The sequence below is a fragment of the Diplotaxodon limnothrissa genome, linkage group LG5, assembly GCF_057381915.1.
Source record: "Diplotaxodon limnothrissa isolate DT_005_m linkage group LG5, D_limnothrissa_male_GT1.1, whole genome shotgun sequence".
In the NCBI taxonomy this organism is placed as follows: Eukaryota; Metazoa; Chordata; class Actinopteri; order Cichliformes; family Cichlidae; genus Diplotaxodon; species Diplotaxodon limnothrissa.
Genome location: NC_140600.1, coordinates 25,354,159 through 25,369,460, shown reverse-complemented (window position 1 = coordinate 25,369,460; position 15,302 = coordinate 25,354,159). Strand labels below are relative to the sequence as shown.

The following is a 15,302-nucleotide window of genomic DNA, read 5'->3' as shown; positions in this document are numbered from 1 at the left end:
ACTCGGATCACATTTTTCTTCTATTAATGTAACCTGGAGGTGCTTTTGAGTCAAAATGATTGAAAACAACATTAACACTACATCATATTTTTGGTTTCTTTATTGAAGACCATCTTTAAATAAAAGCTCAATTCCACTAAGTGTCAGCAGTGGTGTTGTCTTTGTGCCTCAAGATTAGGAACAAAGTAAGAAAACATGCTAAACACATCCGTCATCTCTTTAGCTATATTAGTCTGTTGTGAATATGGTGTTTAACAAATTTAGTAGCACCTGCCATTTAAAAACAAGACAATACAGAAAAAATTTATTTAATAGGCAAACGATTAACTGAATTTACAGTTAATTTCAAAATTTCACCTGGGAAACTGAATTGTGAGAAGTCAGTTATTGTAGCTTCAGTAATAAGATAAAAATCCAGTTCAGAATTTACAGTCACACCATTGCTTGTAATCATGTCAAATCTACTGTATGAAATATTGTTTTTTTAGTAATAAATTGTTACATGAAATACATTTCCTCGGTGCAAAAAGAAAATCAACAGCTGCTTTTCTGAAGTGTGCATTAAAAAAATGTGAGCTGGATTAAGTCACTTTCCCTTTTTCTTTCTCCTGGTTTAAAATTACAAGCTGCTGGTGGCAAGGAGCCCTCATGAATTCTTTACATGTGTAGTGTCACATATCATTGTGGGACAGCTGGAGTGTTTTATAACTCATTGTTTCTGCTTGGATCTGTCACAGAGTGCCTGTTGGTTAGCCACAGTCCTCCTCTGACCATGAAAAAACCTGAACGGACAGAAGCAGGTGTTAGTCCTTCGAAATGAAGATTTTATGAATGAATGAATTATCCAGTGTGCAAGAGAAAGGGAGAGTTGTCTTTCACCTGTACTGATAGCAGAGACCACTGTTAGGACAAGGGACATGTAGTACAGCTCAGGGGTGGTTTTGGCCTGTGAACATACCGTACATAGAAATCATTGATATGCTGCAGGAGTTTTTTTGAGGGGTTGAACTGGCTAATATTGCTTTTTTTTTTCTTACACATGCTGCTGCTGTCAGAGTCAGGATAGTAGTGCACAAACCTTGGCCACATGACAGTAGACCAAACACATGGTAGGCAGCCCACAAGCTCTGATGAACTGGGTCTGTCAGTGTGAATATCACTGCAAAACCTTGAAAAAAACAATCACTGTTCCTATTAAACCTGTGTAAATGCTGTGAGAGTATCTGCTTTGGGACTGCTGACCTGAGGAGACTTACCTGAAGCCATCAAGGACAGAGCAACTGAGGCTGACAGGTTGTTCAGAAGGGGCTGCCTGCAGTATCTTGAGGATTTGGGCCTTTAACCAAAATAGAAACCATTGTTAACTTCATGTTCCTTCTTGTATGAGTAACCTGCGGGCTGTATGGCATGATGCCATTGCCTGCGTCCCACTTACCTTCCCATCACGTAGAACTGAGGAACCAGAACAATTGTGATGAACAGTACATTCAGTAGTTGACTGTGAAGGGGGAAGTGAACGGAAAATAGATTAAGGTCATAGTAAACAGAAAGTCATTCTGAAATCTTTATGTATGAGAGTACTTACAATCTTAATCTCTGATTCTTTGGTATCCATCTGCTGCTGTGAAATGCCATGAAGACCAGCAAGTAAAGAAACATGGATGCTGCACATCCAGACGCGTATGTACTGTAACACTGTCCCTGGCACGTGTTGTATTAAAGTGCCAAACGCCCTTGTTGACCAGAGGAAGGATTGTATTTCATCCTGTCCAAGCCTGCACTTTTTACTCCTTGAACTCAGAACATTTGCCCCAATAAGTTATGCTTAAATTTTTTTAAAGTTGGTTTTAACATTTTAGACGCTTATAAATTATTTTTGTTAAAACTCGCTAACACTCTGAAATTGTATGAGATTTCTTCAGCGCCCTTTCGCCATCACTTTTACCCCCTCACCCACTCCCGGAATGCACAGGCCTGAACTTCTGATACTTGGCTACTGGGTTTAATCGCTTACTGCATTATACTGACTCATGGCGGCTGCACTGGCACAGAGAAATACAGTGATCGGTAACTTTCTATTCATGAGGTTAGCATCGACCATGTATGGTAGAAACTGGGCGGATACAGGGCTGGATGTGAGGCCGATCCTCTCCACACAAACTACGATTCATAAAGAAACACTGACTCCAGGTGTGCATGCTTACAGATTTAATTACCTCGAGCTTTTTACGCTATTATCACATCTGCGCACAAGTCCTCTTTTAGTACAAAGCCCACGTAAAAGTACGAATAAAACTGAGTATATTAAAATTAAAATAAAAAACCTTGCGTCGTGCAAGGCTGTTAATCTATTTGGAACAGGATAGTTTCCTCACATTATTTCAAAAGTCTTGCTCCACCCTCCTGCGTATGTGCCCAAATTAACTAGAGCATAAGCAACGCATCACCCTTACCCCACATTTGACACACAATAAAAAGAGCCCACCCAACAACTTCGCATCCTTCCACTCTTGAAATTCTGCTGTTGCGTCTTCCAAAGAGGCCACCTAACATCCAAAATGCCTGCCAACCTCAGTGGGACGTGGAACATGGTCAGCAATGTCAATTTTGAGGGCTACATGGTTGCACTTGGTAAGTTTCACCCTTTTTAAAGCAAATTGGAAGACTGCGTGCAGAAAATGAGATGAGTAGAAAACCTCATATTTAGTTGGTTTAGAGTTCTTGAACTTGGGTGTACGTAAAACTTATATATGGCAGGTTATAGTTTTTACTCTTTTTGGAGTGTAAACATTTTGTAGAAAGTGTTGTCACTTATCCCTCTCATTTTGACATGCAGGTGTTGATTTTGCAACGCGCAAGATTGCTTCTATGTTGAAGCCTCAGAAAGTGATTAAGCAGGACGGACATTGCTTCACAATTCAGACACTTAGTAGTTTAAGAAACTACGAGTGTTCATTCAAGACCGGAGAGGAGTTCGAGGAGGTAACGAAAGGAATGGACAACCGCACCTGTAAGGTAAAAATGTTACCAAAATGTAACCTCCAGTTTTAAAGGTCGCTATTAGATTTGTGATCAGTGGTGCAAAACAAAATCAGCCTCTTTACAAAGTGTAAACTCCATTTATGTTTAAGTATTGGGGAAACTGTGTAGTTCATTTTTTATTTATTTTATTTTTTTATGTTACTCTAACAGTCTGTGGTCAACTGGGAAAATGAAAAGCTGGTGTGTGTCCAAAAAGGAGAAAAGAGAAACCGAGGGTGGGCTCACTGGCTTGAGGGAGATGAGCTTCATCTGGTATGACTCTGAACTTTATGCTGGTGTCCCTGTTAATATTTTAACTTATAACATTCACAATCCTGTGATTGTACATGTGTACAACTGTAACCATACAAATGAAAATGCTGCTCCCTCTGAACACTGATGCCATTCATTGAACTCCTGCTGTTTTTTGTTTGTTTGTTGTTTGTATTACCCTTTTAAAACTGATCTTCAATTACAATTTTTTTTTTCTTTTTTTCAGGAGCTCACTTGTGGGGATCAAGTCTGCAAACAAATTTATAAAAGGACTATGTGATTAAACTCTCAAAATGAAGTGCATTGTGTGTTTATTGTCTCGTTAACTGACATCATAACACAACAAAAACTATATCTTTTCCTTTTTATATTTTAGAATGATGCACAAAACACTTTCCACAATCCTAAAGTGTTTTATACTAAAGCTTTCTTAGGAATTTAAAGCTACCTTTGTAGATATTTATCAAACGAAATGCTAGTCTTTCCGCATACAGATTCATTTCATGTTGCCATAATGAAAATGGCAAGCTTTCTCACTTTCTAAAACATGGTGTTAACAGATGTTGAGATTAAATTTCTCTGCTTTAAAAAAAAGCAGTAAAAGTAGAGGGAGGTTAAATAACTTTTATAAAAAGATAAAGGAAAGAAGTGGACGTATGAAAGAAATGATTGTTTTATAGTAAAGTGGGGGGGAGGTGTTAACTTTTAGCAACGGTGCCCTTCGGCTTCCAGTATCACAGAACCAAAACATGTCTGCCAGTACAGTAAATACATGATGTTGTTTAGACTTGCTCGCTGATGAAGTGTCCTTGTTGGCACCATCTGACAGACGACACACATGCATCATGTTAGCACTAGACGTTTTAAAACTATTTCAACGTGTGCACATGCAGCATTTCTCTCTGAGGTTTTGCCCAACTGATCAGCATGACTGTAATACTGTGACCTAAGTTGCAGAAATTAAGCATGACACACTGTCAGACTTCTCAAGCTGATTGGCAATTGAAGTACAAGCTGAGGAAAGATCTCATTCAAACCCTGGACTTTGTAAACTATGTACTTCCTTTGACTGCATGATCGTGCACTGTGATTACTCAGGAGGAGGTGGAGAGCTGATCGATTTCTTTCTGGAGGGTGCTGTCCACAGAGAGCACCATCAGTGCTCCAGAAAAGCCTTTTTGATTTTCCTCCTTCTGTGACATGAAAAAAAAAGAGCGTTGGGGTTATCTTTCATTCTTTTAATGCATCACAAAATCTCATGAGGTCATGAGCAGAAAAAGATCGTCCAGGGTTACTTATAATTGTTGGCTGGTTCATTTTGAAGATGTTTTCATTGATCATTGCTGTTATCTTCTACAAACATTAAATAAAGCATCTAACCCATAGTTTAAGTAAACTTAACAGCTTTAGTTCCTGAACTGAGATAAGCAAGATTTTCAGGGACAACAGCTATCAATCAAAGCTGTCATCATAACCCTGTCAGACCACAGTTTTACAATTTTAGAAGTTATTAATTAAAATCAGACTTTTGGGAGAAGTGACCCATTGACCACACAAACTACTTAACATGGAAGAATGTGTCTGTTATATGTATATCTGAGGTGGACTTGAGTGTTTTACTTAACCCCCCTGGCCCATACGCTAACATTGAGTGTGTGGGGTTAATAGCCTTTACGGAAGCCAGACGCCAGGGGGCGATAGAGACGTTTGGGCTTCACTTTAGGGAAGTCAAACAATGGGGACGTCATTTTTTCCACAGTCAAAGCACACTGGTTGGAAGTGAACTGAAATGTAAAAGACTAATAACACCAGGAGGGGGCAGTAAGCGGAAACTGTGGATACCAATTGAAGCAAAACACTGAAGAAGAAGCGGCGGACTCGTTGGTTTGTTGACGCATTTATGCCGCGAGTTTAATTTTGTAGCTATCAGACAGTTATCTCTGAACAAATAGCTTAAAAATCAGTTTACAGGTTACATATCGTGTTTTCAGCAGTAGTTAATCTTCAGTTTGTGACTTTCCTTTTTGTTGTGGTTGTCTGGGAAATCTTCGGTTTGGTTTGTCAACAGTTCTGCTTGAAAATGTCAGTGGATACAGAGGAAACTCACCAGGTAAGTGTTTCAGTTCTCTTCACTGATTGCCTGTTTGGCTAATATTAGCTAACACAAAGGGACGTTGCGAAAGCTACTACACAGGACCGTTATGATGTGTTTTAACGTGATGTGTTTTGGGGTTTTAGAGGTTAAAAGCTGCAGTTCATTATACAGTGGGTCGTCTCTGCCAGAAGATCGGTGAAGACCACCGGAGACCGTTCAGCCGACAAGCTATAGCGGCAATAGCCGAGACGACATTCAGACAGTGTGGTAGGTGTTCAACTAATGAGGATATTCTTTCACTGACCACTTTATTAGGTATACCTGATTTCTAATCAGCCAATCAGATTGCAGGGGTTAAGTGACTTCAAACGTGATGTGGTTAGTTTTCCGAGTGTTTCAGAAACTACTGTGATTTTTTTCTCCGCACACAGCCATCTCAAGCGTTTATAGAGAATGGTCTGAAGAAGAGAAAATATACAGGAAGCCCATTTCCCTGAGTGAATATGCTTTGTTGGCCAGATCGCTTTGAGGTGATAGGAAGGCAACAATAACACAATACCCCCTCATTTCAACTAACATACAGAAGCGCATCAGCACAGTATATCAAAGTAGATGGGCTACAGCAGTAGAATACCACACCAGCTTTCGCTCTTGTCAGCTAAGAATAGAGATGGGTATCGTTTAGGTTTTATCCGATACCGGGGCCAAACCGGTACTTTTGAAATGGAGCCGGTGCTTAAACGGTGCTCTAACTGGTGCTTAAAGAATGGAGACTCCCCACCTGGGACTGACTTAATCTGGGACTCCCCACCATTTGACCTAAGAACTGAAGAAGCTTCTCAGATGAGAGGTGAAATGTCTGCAAGTAACTTAAAGAAGTCCAGACGCTTTTCTTTGCAAGCTCCTTTGATTAAAGAATGGAGAACACAAACTTTGTCCAAAAACCTCTTACGTTTTTATTTTTAGAAGTCTCTTTTTTTCTGCAAAATGATAACCAAGTTAGCCTTTTCTGTTGATACAACATACCTCCTTTGGTTGGAACCGGTGCTTAAACAATGGAAAACACAAACTTTGTCCTAAAACCTCTCATGTTTAGCTGTTTTTTTTTTTTTGTTTGTTTTTGTTTTTGTAAAAAGATAACAATGTTTGTCTTTTCTGCAGCTATAGGGCATATATGGTATCACTCTGTCAAACAAGAAGACAGCCGCATGTAACTACAACGGTGTTTGCTAGTTCACCTTACATGCATTAATGTAATAACGTGGTTAGCCTACTCAACGTATTACACACGAGCAACATTAAGCTACTCGCCCAGAGAAGAACGGCTGCTGCTGCTATCATCATCCGTCATCATTTCTGCTACACTGGCAGGGCTAGGGGCCACGACTCTCCTCTTCGGTTTTTGGGGGATGTTGCTAACTCCAGGTCCGATAACAGGCACCACTCCCGCAGTAGATGTGCACGGTGTGAGGTCTTGCAGCAAGCTATCAAATACGGTGCATTTCTCGGCTTTTAAAAAAAAAAAAAAACGCTATGTGTCGCCAGGTGTTTCATCAGGTTCAAGGTTTTACCTCCTTTGCACAGTATCAGCTTAAAGCACTTGTTGCAGGCTGCTGAGTTTGCATCTTTTGCTGTGAAGTACAGCCAGACTTTTAACTGCTTTGCCTTGGGCATTTTTAATCTGCAGCTCTGCTCTAAAAGAACGTACATACCTGGGCCTGCCTACTATCCTTGGAAAGGTAAAATGATTGGCTAGAATCCAAAGTGTATGACATCTCAAGAAAAAAAAAGCACAGAAATAAAGCACTGAAATGTGCGCTGCTTTTCGGTCTGGGTACTACCGTTTATGTCAGAACTGGTGCCATAATGGCACTGGATACCGGTACCCATCCCTAGCTAAGAATAGAAAACTTAAGCTACATTTCACATGGAGTCACTAAAATTGTACATTACAACATTTGAAAAATGTTGCCTAGTCTGCTTATTCTCAATTTGTGCTGGAACAGATGGCAGGACCAGGATTTTGCATAAACAACATGAAAGCATGGATCTATCCTGTCTTGTATCAATGGTTCAGTTGGTTAGCTGAGGTAGAGGGAGGTCTGACAATGAGTTCACTGTACTCAAATAGCCTGCACAGTCACCAGATCTCAATCCAACAGTACCTTTGGGATGTGGTGGAAAAAGACAATCACATCATGATGTGCAGGTGACAAATCTGCAGCAACTATATCATGCTAACATGTCAATATGGACCAAAATCTCTGTGTTTCCAGCACATTATTAAATCTATGCTATGAAGAAATAAGACAGTCCTGAAAGCAAAAGGGGGGTCCAACACAGGACTATAGCATGGTGTACATAATGAAGTGTGTGTGTGTGTGTGTGTGTGTGTGTGTGTGTGTGTGTGTGTGTTTTTTAACATTGTTTATCCTCTGATGGTATATGTTATAAAATATGAAAATTTACTGGCACATCAGTACAAAGTGTGGTGGTATTTACATACCCTGCCTAACAGCAGCTCTATCTCACTGTGTTGGAACACATTTTTCAATAACGGATATATAAAATATCATGCAGATTCATAATGTACAGTTTTGCATTTTTAAACCCATAATACAGTTATTGTTTAGAAAACTTAATATACCTTTCCATATGAAATTATTGTGAAATTCAGCTTTTAGCTGCTTCTTTTTTGTAATTCAGTTACACTCAAGTAGTTGTTTTCACTCTTCGTTTTTAATGAGCATATTTCAACATATATGATATATATATCATATGATTTGACCAGTCACATGTAAAATTATTTTGCATTATCAAGACTGTATAGTTTTCCTTCCAGGCTCAGATTAAATCAACAATTTGCAAGCATGTAAAATTTAGTCTAAATATGGGGATACAATTCCAGCTTTTTTTCCTGATATAACTTTTTGCAACTCAGTGTGCTAATATGCTCTTTGGTGTGGATTGTAGAAATGAAATGACATTACAGAACTCCTTAGATTTCATCAAAAAGGAAAAGAGACAGAGGTAAACTCTGGGTTTCTTGAGTTCAGAAAGAGAACAGGAAACACACTTTTCCTAAGCTTACCCTAAACCCCATTCCTGGAATAAAGTGCAGTTACTTAATTATGAGTTGTCACTGAATTCAAAAATTGTGTCAAAACAATAATGGAGTCAAGTTTGGTCCATGTACAGTAGTCTTTTGTTGTGGTGTGTTAGGTTTATCAAGGTAAAAATGCAATACAGGTGGTGGCCATAGGCAGCGCTCTCACTCTTTCTCTTCTGTTTATTTATTTTTAACATATAGTTTTGCTTTTCGTTGATGTCCTTGTCATTACTGGAACATGAAACAGCACCTGCAGCCTTTTTAGGTTGCACAGGCAGTCCAGGTTAGCACATCCATATGGTCTGTCACAAGATTTGTTTTGTTTCCAAGCATAGTGTGGAGGAGAAACCAGGAGATGGGCTATTAGAGGAGGAGGGCTGGACAGAGCTGTAGACAGGCATCACGAGAAGCACGTATATGTATCAGTCAGATAAGGATAAGAAGAAAGCCACAACCTGCAAAACCATTTCCTTTTTGGGGGCATCTTGTTTCACCTCTAGTGAACCTGTTCTCCCTTTCATTTGCATCAAAGAAGGTGATATGGCTTCTAAAGGGTCCATTTACATGAAAACTGCAATATGCCTTGTTATACTGTGCTCACGTTCCCTTATTTTTATTTAACTTTTGAGCAATATCTATGGAAATGAATGGAGTTATAATCTGAAATGATTCTAACTCAAGTGGACCAAGGATCCACAACAGTCAACATTAATGCAGTTTTGCAACAGACTGAAATCAACATTTCACTCTGTTTTTAACAGATATATTTGCCAAAGACCTGGAGGCTTTTGCAAGGTAAGCATTTTTTTTTTTTTTTTTTTTTTTTTTTTTTTTTGTCCCAGCACCATATTAACAACTTTACCAAAAATACTTTGTTACTCAAACTGCAGCTATTCAAATATGTCCACGTGGCTTCCAATCCCAAATTTCATTTCAGGCATGCTAAAAGAAGCACAGTGTCTGTAGATGATGTGAAACTTGTAGCCCGCCGCAGTACTGCTTTGGTGAGTTATTCAAAGAAACAACACATTCAGTGACATGATTTCTGTACAGTTAACTTACAGTACAACAAACATGTAGTCATGCCAATGTTAACCACTAAAATAATTTCAAATAATTGTTTACTGAACCTGTGTATTGCGTATATAATCTACAGCAGACAGCAAATTTAATGTTTAATTTGTCTTTATTTATTTCAGTCCATCCACATACAAAATAAAAGTGACGAACTGACCCAGGAGCACATGAGTTTAAAAAAGAAGACTACTGCAAAGAGAAAGAACACAGAAACTGAGGAGGAAAGCAGAGAATAAGGACAGGACACAGGCAAGCCTGCGGTATCTGACTTGAGCCCAATCAATCAAATAAACATGAAGACTGACTTACATGTATCTGATAAAGCCAAGAGCCAACAAAAGTCCTAGTTCTTTCATGGGACATGTGCCTGTCAAAACAGTTATGTAGCAAAGATTTGGAGCAAATAAGTGAAAAGTTCCATCCCAGGATCTGCTAATGTGATGTTGAATTTTAGTGCATGTAACAATTTTGACCCGATTTGTTACCATGTATGAATGAAACATTAAACTTGATTTTTAAAGCATTCGCCAAAGGGACCCTACAGAAACTGTTCCCTTCATGTTTTTCAGTGAGACTCTTAAAACAAATCCCCAATTCCAAGGCACAGAAACCTGACATTAGCTCTAGTATAATAGCCAATTTGGGAGAGAGAGAATATTGCTGAAGGAAAGCAAAGCCACATTGCTGAGCTGGACTGTTTTACCTTCCCAGTACCTCATAAGTGTGGATAATTAAAAAAAGGGGATCATTCACGAACAAGCCATCAAAAGCAGCAAAAAGACAGGTACTACCCCATGTCTGAGAAGGCCACACACTGAAAGTGTTGGAACTTCCATCTTCTTCCTTCAGAACAGACTTCAGTCAGGGTTCAAACGGAGACCTCGACCAGCAGAGCCCAAAGTCCCTAGATGTGTGAATCGAATTAGATGGTTTTTGATTTGACAAACTTGACTCAAGTAATATCAACTAAGCATCTATTCAAATGAACTTTATTAGAGAACTCCCTTCATTTGACATGTTTATAAACACCTCACAAACAAAATCTACTGGGAACCATTGGACACACCACTCCACGTTCGCACACCATCACTCGCGTCCCCCAGTGTCTTCAGCAGGTGTCATCCACATCAAGTACACACTTACAGATCAGTTCATTAACATGAAAGCACACACCATACGGCATTCAAATCAGATAATATAAGCAATACAAATATTCATCACAACATTCCACTACATTTCGATATTTCTGCACTTGACAGACATACTTAAGAATAAGGAAAAACTTGCAAAGATTAAAAAAAAAAAAATCTTGAAGTACTAATTAAACAATGTCCATGTTAGGGGAGGCGCTCGTAGCATCTGCAGCTTCCACTCACACACTCAGAAAGCAGTCAACTTGGGCTCTTTCACTGCACAACCAGTCCGTTTCACGCGTCTCTCTCCGTTCGCTCACTCATCGCTTCACTCTTCGCCACAAGCCATCCTCAATCGCACTCATCAGTTCTTAAAATGTCAGTTGCGCTGTTCTTTCCATGTAAAAGTGGATAAAAGTGAAAACACCCACCGTCTCTTAGAACATGCGGAGTGAAGCCGTTCTTTGATGGCATAGCATTTACAGGTGGGAAGAGGGAGAATGATACCGATATCACCCCAAGAATGCTGCCAAAGAGGAGCTTCCTCGCAGGGAAATGGAAGAGAGGTGAACTGCAGAAGAGATTTCAATGAAGGCTTTTCCATAGAACTTGACTGCAAATAAAGTTGCACTTAAAACATTTATGTTTCAACCAGATTCTTCCCAATGCAAGATTGTCTTTTAGGTCGATGACAATGCCGGATAATGGTGAACCACGAACATTCATGCATTTTCAAAGATGGTTATCACATTTCACAATACATGCATTAGAGAATCCAGTTGAAATGGATACAAACAAATGAGACATCAAAAATAGCACTTTTCTCAGACATCCTGGTAAACAATTCACTTCAACACTTCCTAAATTAAATCTTTAGCATTTTTTTCCAAATGTACAAAACATCTTCACGCAAAAGTGTTAAGTTTTCAGATACGCATCAACACCAGAAATAAATTTCGAAATGACTCGTCTTTCTCGCAGTACTTACCATACAAACACTTAACTTACATACCCCACCCAGATGACTTTGACTCCATGCTGGACCCAAAACCTGAGCTAAACCCACTACCACTGGTTGTAGAGTTTGACCCTGTTCCCCAGCCAAGACTGGCTGAGCTGGTGCCGTAGTTACTGTTGCCTGTACTGAAAGACTGACTCTGGTCTCTACTAGAGCTCGTTCCACTGGAGGTGCTGCCTGAGGTGGATGTCTGCTGCTGGCTAGCCAGCATACCCATCATACCCCAACTACTCTGCAGAGCAGCCTGTGCAGCAGCCATCATGGCAGGGTTCAAGCTGAAGGAACCAAAATTAGCCAGACTACTGTTAGTGCTGCTCCCTAACCCACTACGGCTGCTACTAAATGCTTGAGCCCCAAAACCATTTCCGAATCGTGCTGTGCGATCAAACTGCCTATTGCCATGTTTGGGCTCAGCATTTGAGATGTGAACACTGACTCCTTTGATAATAAGGTCTTCTCCACAGAGAGACTGGGCAACCTGTGAAAGGAGAAAAAAAATTTTTGATTATGTGGACGCAAGCAACACCAACAAAGAAGGAAAGAAATACCGTCTACATATTTCATACGTTACCTGATCATCTGCAAATGTAACAAAGGCAAAAGCACGGAATGGCTTGGGAATGAACACATCTGTGACTTCTCCATACTGCATAAAGAACTGTCGTAGATCATCTGTGGTCATGTCTTCCGTGCAACGGCCTACAAACACTTTGCGGCTTCTTAGTGGCTCATCAGGACCTTGCTGTAAAGAGGAAAGGAGGGTGCATTAGCATTACAGATTGTTAACCACAGTATTGGCTTAGTTTTGATTCCCATAGTGTGTGGGTATATGCATGGGCATTACCATATTCACCTTCGAGTTAGGGAGCTTGCAGTCGCACCACCTCCCATCGATCATATGGCGCTGAGAGATCACCTTTTCCTGAGCTTCATACTCTGTGAACCTCACAAAGCCAAATCCTTTAGAGTTTCCGGTCTTGGCATCCCGTTTCACCTATGAAAGAAGAAAAAAATAAAACACCAGCAAAAATAATAAAATAAAACAAATAAAAAAATTGCAAATCAACGCAAATGTTTTACTATCCAAGTAATACCTGAACCATGATGACTTCACCAAACGTGCTAAAGTAGTCTTTAAGGTCCTGTTCGGTCGTTTTCCAAGGAAGACCCAATACAATCAGGTCCGATGTTTTCATATCTCCCCTCTTCATTTTCACGGCAGAAGAGGCATCGATTTCATCCATTTTTCTTTTATTGTCTAAATGGAAGGATGGGGGGGGGGGGGGGGGTTAATATTTTAAAAGCTATACAACCAAAATGCAAAATATAAAATTCTTATATAGTTAGTAGTTTATGCATTTCCCTCTTTCCCTTGACATTTAATAAAACAAATTGCACACCACTTGAACAATAATAATTTAAAATCAGTTCTTGTGATATTCCTTTGGTGAAAACCCAGTCAGCTCTTAATTAAATCTTAATTAAAAAGTTCCTTAATGGAATCGGGCGAAACAAAAACACCACCAAATGGTAAGGTTAAAATAATCATGCCCTTCAAAACAAAGTCCAGCAATATAGGTACTTGGTTTGGCAGAAGGACTTTAAGGAACAAAATCAATCCTTTGGTGCTCTTTTTAATGAATGGATTTAGTGCCCGAACTCTGGTGGGCGTGACCAAGTCACTTGTCACGTCACTTATCTATTTTCAGTAACCTGAAGCTACTTCATGAATTATAAATAACATCTGCCCACCTGTTCGGATAAAGTCTCTAGGTTTAAATAAGAACAAGGAAAAACACCAATCCTTACCTTTTGGATAGTTCACCACGTACACGACATTCCCCCATCCATTTTCTGGCGCGTGCAGGACCCCTTCCACGAGTCGCACTCCTCTCATGCACTGAGACACGGGGCTCCTGAACCGCAGGCCGCAAGCCCCAGGAAACTGAGCCGCCACGGTGGAAAGAAGAACAGTGCCGTCGTCTTCGGAGGGAATCTCCATGGGCTCCTCATTTTCTTCCTCCGCCACTCGAATGTACACCTCAGCCATTTCCCCGCAAAAATAAAACTTACTCGCAGAAGCAAAACAATGCTAGCGGTTAGCTCGCTAATTGTCCACAGAATCGGCTAACCTTAGCCGATGACGCTAACAGGACTGAATGAGTCAGGCTAAACTGTTTATTATACTTGAGACAAAGACTTCTCAAATACAAAAAACTAAAACGGCGTCGGGGCTAGTTTACATCCAAATGATTTAATCAATAATGCTACTTTTAGATTGCGCTAAAAAGCGGGCAACGATATTACTGCTCCTTTGTTTGCTGGGACGGGGATCTGTGCCGTCAACACCGGACGACGACCGCTCTAACGTGCCTGTTGAAAAGAAAACTGCGCAAATTCCGTCAGCTAAACAAAAAGATGTAACGTTTTCCTAAAAATAGTTTGCTCGGCCCAGAGGAGTGGTGCAACTTAAATAAAGCGCTTGTCTCGTCCAACATGCAAAGTAAGGAAAGCTCAGACGAGTATTTTTCCACGAGGCGAAAAATAACAGCGCCATGTAAGGCGAGCAAAATGGCATTATCTAAGCGAAGAAGGAACTACGTCACTAAACTGGAAGGTTTCATTTCACCCAGGCAGGCGGGGGCCGGTGTCCTGTCTGTGTCGGTAAAAGTAAGTAGCAGTTGTAAGTAAGTACCTACGTAATGCATTCTAAGGCTAATATTTTATGTTTTACTTTACTGGTTTATATTGATTAAATGCAATATAAACAATTAAACTTAACAGTTAATTGTGAATTTTGTTTCCCCCCCCCGTAAACGGAGTAGATAAGGCCTAGTGTATGTCATTTACAACAACAGCTTCCGTTTGTTGGCTGGAGATTGGAAGATGGCGGTTTGAATGAGCTATACAAACTTTGAAAGCCAGACAGATAATAAGAAGTTAGGATCACAAGTATTTACCTACATTTTTAAATTGTAGGTAAATGCGCCCCCGCCTTTCAAATTTCAGAAGACTGGAGCGTGTCTAAAGCATAGCTGTCATGCCCATGTTAATGTAAAATGCATTATTGCGTCGGTTTGGGGTGAACTTAAAAAAATCCAGTTATGATGAAGAGACTGGCTTTTTCAATATTAAGTCATTTTCTGATAATTGGTCTTTCTGCATGGCTTATCCCCCTAATAGGATGTTGTTCACTTGAACAGTGAAACTTTAAAGTTCCATGTGCATGCAGCAGTTTTACAAACCAATTTTAGAAGTTTGGGGATCAACATTGACTGACTACAGACAAGAGGTAAAGCAACGGAAGCTGGTGCAGGGATAATAAAGGTGATGATCATTGGTTTCGGCAGAAAAGGTAACTCCCCTCCTCCTCTGCACTTCATCTGTGGGAGTGGCCTCCACTTTCAGGTACCTTGGTGTATCTCATTGGAAACTTTACCTGGAGCCATAACACTTGCTACCTACTTACGAAGGGACACCATTTCTTTCTCATGAACCTGAGGTATGCTAGTACTCTGGTGAGGGCGGTGAAAGCCCCACCAGCACAGACATCTACACCAGCAGAAGCAGGGCCTT

The 15,302-nt window shown here is 40.1% G+C and overlaps 4 protein-coding genes across 6 annotated transcripts; 2 read left to right on the top strand and 2 right to left on the bottom strand.

The window, feature by feature from the left end:
• Window positions 1–702: 702 nt before the first annotated feature.
• On the bottom strand, window positions 703–1,659 carry LOC146632416 (uncharacterized). Its single transcript, XM_085354363.1, has 6 exons — window positions 1,586–1,659; window positions 1,436–1,498; window positions 1,257–1,336; window positions 1,038–1,168; window positions 880–946; window positions 703–782 (listed from the first exon to the last, which is right to left on the bottom strand). The coding sequence occupies exons 1-6, from the start codon at window positions 1,657–1,659 to the stop codon at window positions 703–705; spliced, it is 495 nt and encodes a 164-aa protein (XP_085210489.1).
• An 847-nt stretch (window positions 1,660–2,506) lies between these two features.
• Window positions 2,507–3,584, top strand: rbp7b (retinol binding protein 7b, cellular). The gene is made up of 4 exons (XM_085354362.1): window positions 2,507–2,631; window positions 2,837–3,015; window positions 3,193–3,294; window positions 3,521–3,584. The coding sequence occupies exons 1-4, from the start codon at window positions 2,559–2,561 to the stop codon at window positions 3,572–3,574; spliced, it is 408 nt and encodes a 135-aa protein (XP_085210488.1). The 5' UTR covers window positions 2,507–2,558; the 3' UTR covers window positions 3,575–3,584.
• Window positions 3,585–5,280: 1,696 nt separating this feature from the next.
• Window positions 5,281–10,092, top strand: cenps (centromere protein S). The gene is made up of 5 exons (XM_085354361.1): window positions 5,281–5,404; window positions 5,533–5,656; window positions 9,260–9,293; window positions 9,436–9,502; window positions 9,698–10,092. The coding sequence occupies exons 1-5, from the start codon at window positions 5,375–5,377 to the stop codon at window positions 9,809–9,811; spliced, it is 369 nt and encodes a 122-aa protein (XP_085210487.1). The 5' UTR covers window positions 5,281–5,374; the 3' UTR covers window positions 9,812–10,092.
• Window positions 9,687–14,292, bottom strand: tardbpb (TAR DNA binding protein b). Of its 3 annotated transcripts, XR_014906212.1 has the most exons (6): window positions 13,536–14,292; window positions 12,821–12,984; window positions 12,571–12,720; window positions 12,298–12,468; window positions 11,140–12,204; window positions 9,687–10,479 (listed from the first exon to the last, which is right to left on the bottom strand). XR_014906212.1 is itself a non-coding variant. In XM_085354359.1 (5 exons), the coding sequence occupies exons 1-5, from the start codon at window positions 13,774–13,776 to the stop codon at window positions 11,713–11,715; spliced, it is 1,218 nt and encodes a 405-aa protein (XP_085210485.1). In that variant the 5' UTR covers window positions 13,777–14,292; the 3' UTR covers window positions 10,498–11,712. The 3 variants fall into 3 exon arrangements, 2 of the variants coding, with proteins under 2 accessions (XP_085210485.1, XP_085210486.1); XM_085354359.1 differs by lacking the exon at window positions 9,687–10,479 and having other exon boundaries at window positions 10,498–12,204; XM_085354360.1 differs by lacking the exon at window positions 9,687–10,479 and having other exon boundaries at window positions 10,498–12,204; window positions 12,580–12,720.
• Window positions 14,293–15,302: the final 1,010 nt, after the last annotated feature.

Excerpts from the sequence above, each read along its gene's own strand:
- LOC146632416 (XM_085354363.1), bottom strand. The coding sequence starts at position 1,659 with ATGTTTCTTTACTTGCTGGTCTTCATGGCATTTCACAGCAGCAGATGG. Across the intron at positions 1,499-1,585 it reads AAGAATCAGAGATTAAGATT|TCAACTACTGAATGTACTGT; the intron begins GTAAGTACTCTC and ends CCCCCTTCACAG. Across the intron at positions 783-879 it reads GGTCTCTGCTATCAGTACAG|GTTTTTTCATGGTCAGAGGA; the intron begins GTGAAAGACAAC and ends CTGTCCGTTCAG.
- rbp7b (XM_085354362.1), top strand. The coding sequence starts at position 2,559 with ATGCCTGCCAACCTCAGTGGGACGTGGAACATGGTCAGCAATGTCAAT. Across the intron at positions 2,632-2,836 it reads GGGCTACATGGTTGCACTTG|GTGTTGATTTTGCAACGCGC; the intron begins GTAAGTTTCACC and ends TTTGACATGCAG. Across the intron at positions 3,295-3,520 it reads AGGGAGATGAGCTTCATCTG|GAGCTCACTTGTGGGGATCA; the intron begins GTATGACTCTGA and ends TCTTTTTTTCAG.
- cenps (XM_085354361.1), top strand. The coding sequence starts at position 5,375 with ATGTCAGTGGATACAGAGGAAACTCACCAG. Across the intron at positions 5,405-5,532 it reads ATACAGAGGAAACTCACCAG|AGGTTAAAAGCTGCAGTTCA; the intron begins GTAAGTGTTTCA and ends TTGGGGTTTTAG. Across the intron at positions 5,657-9,259 it reads GACGACATTCAGACAGTGTG|ATATATTTGCCAAAGACCTG; the intron begins GTAGGTGTTCAA and ends TGTTTTTAACAG.
- tardbpb (XM_085354359.1), bottom strand. The coding sequence starts at position 13,776 with ATGGCTGAGGTGTACATTCGAGTGGCGGAGGAAGAAAATGAGGAGCCC. Across the intron at positions 12,721-12,820 it reads GTGAAGTCATCATGGTTCAG|GTGAAACGGGATGCCAAGAC; the intron begins GTATTACTTGGA and ends CTTCTTTCATAG. Across the intron at positions 12,469-12,570 it reads CTAACTCGAAGGTGAATATG|CAAGGTCCTGATGAGCCACT; the intron begins GTAATGCCCATG and ends TCCTCTTTACAG.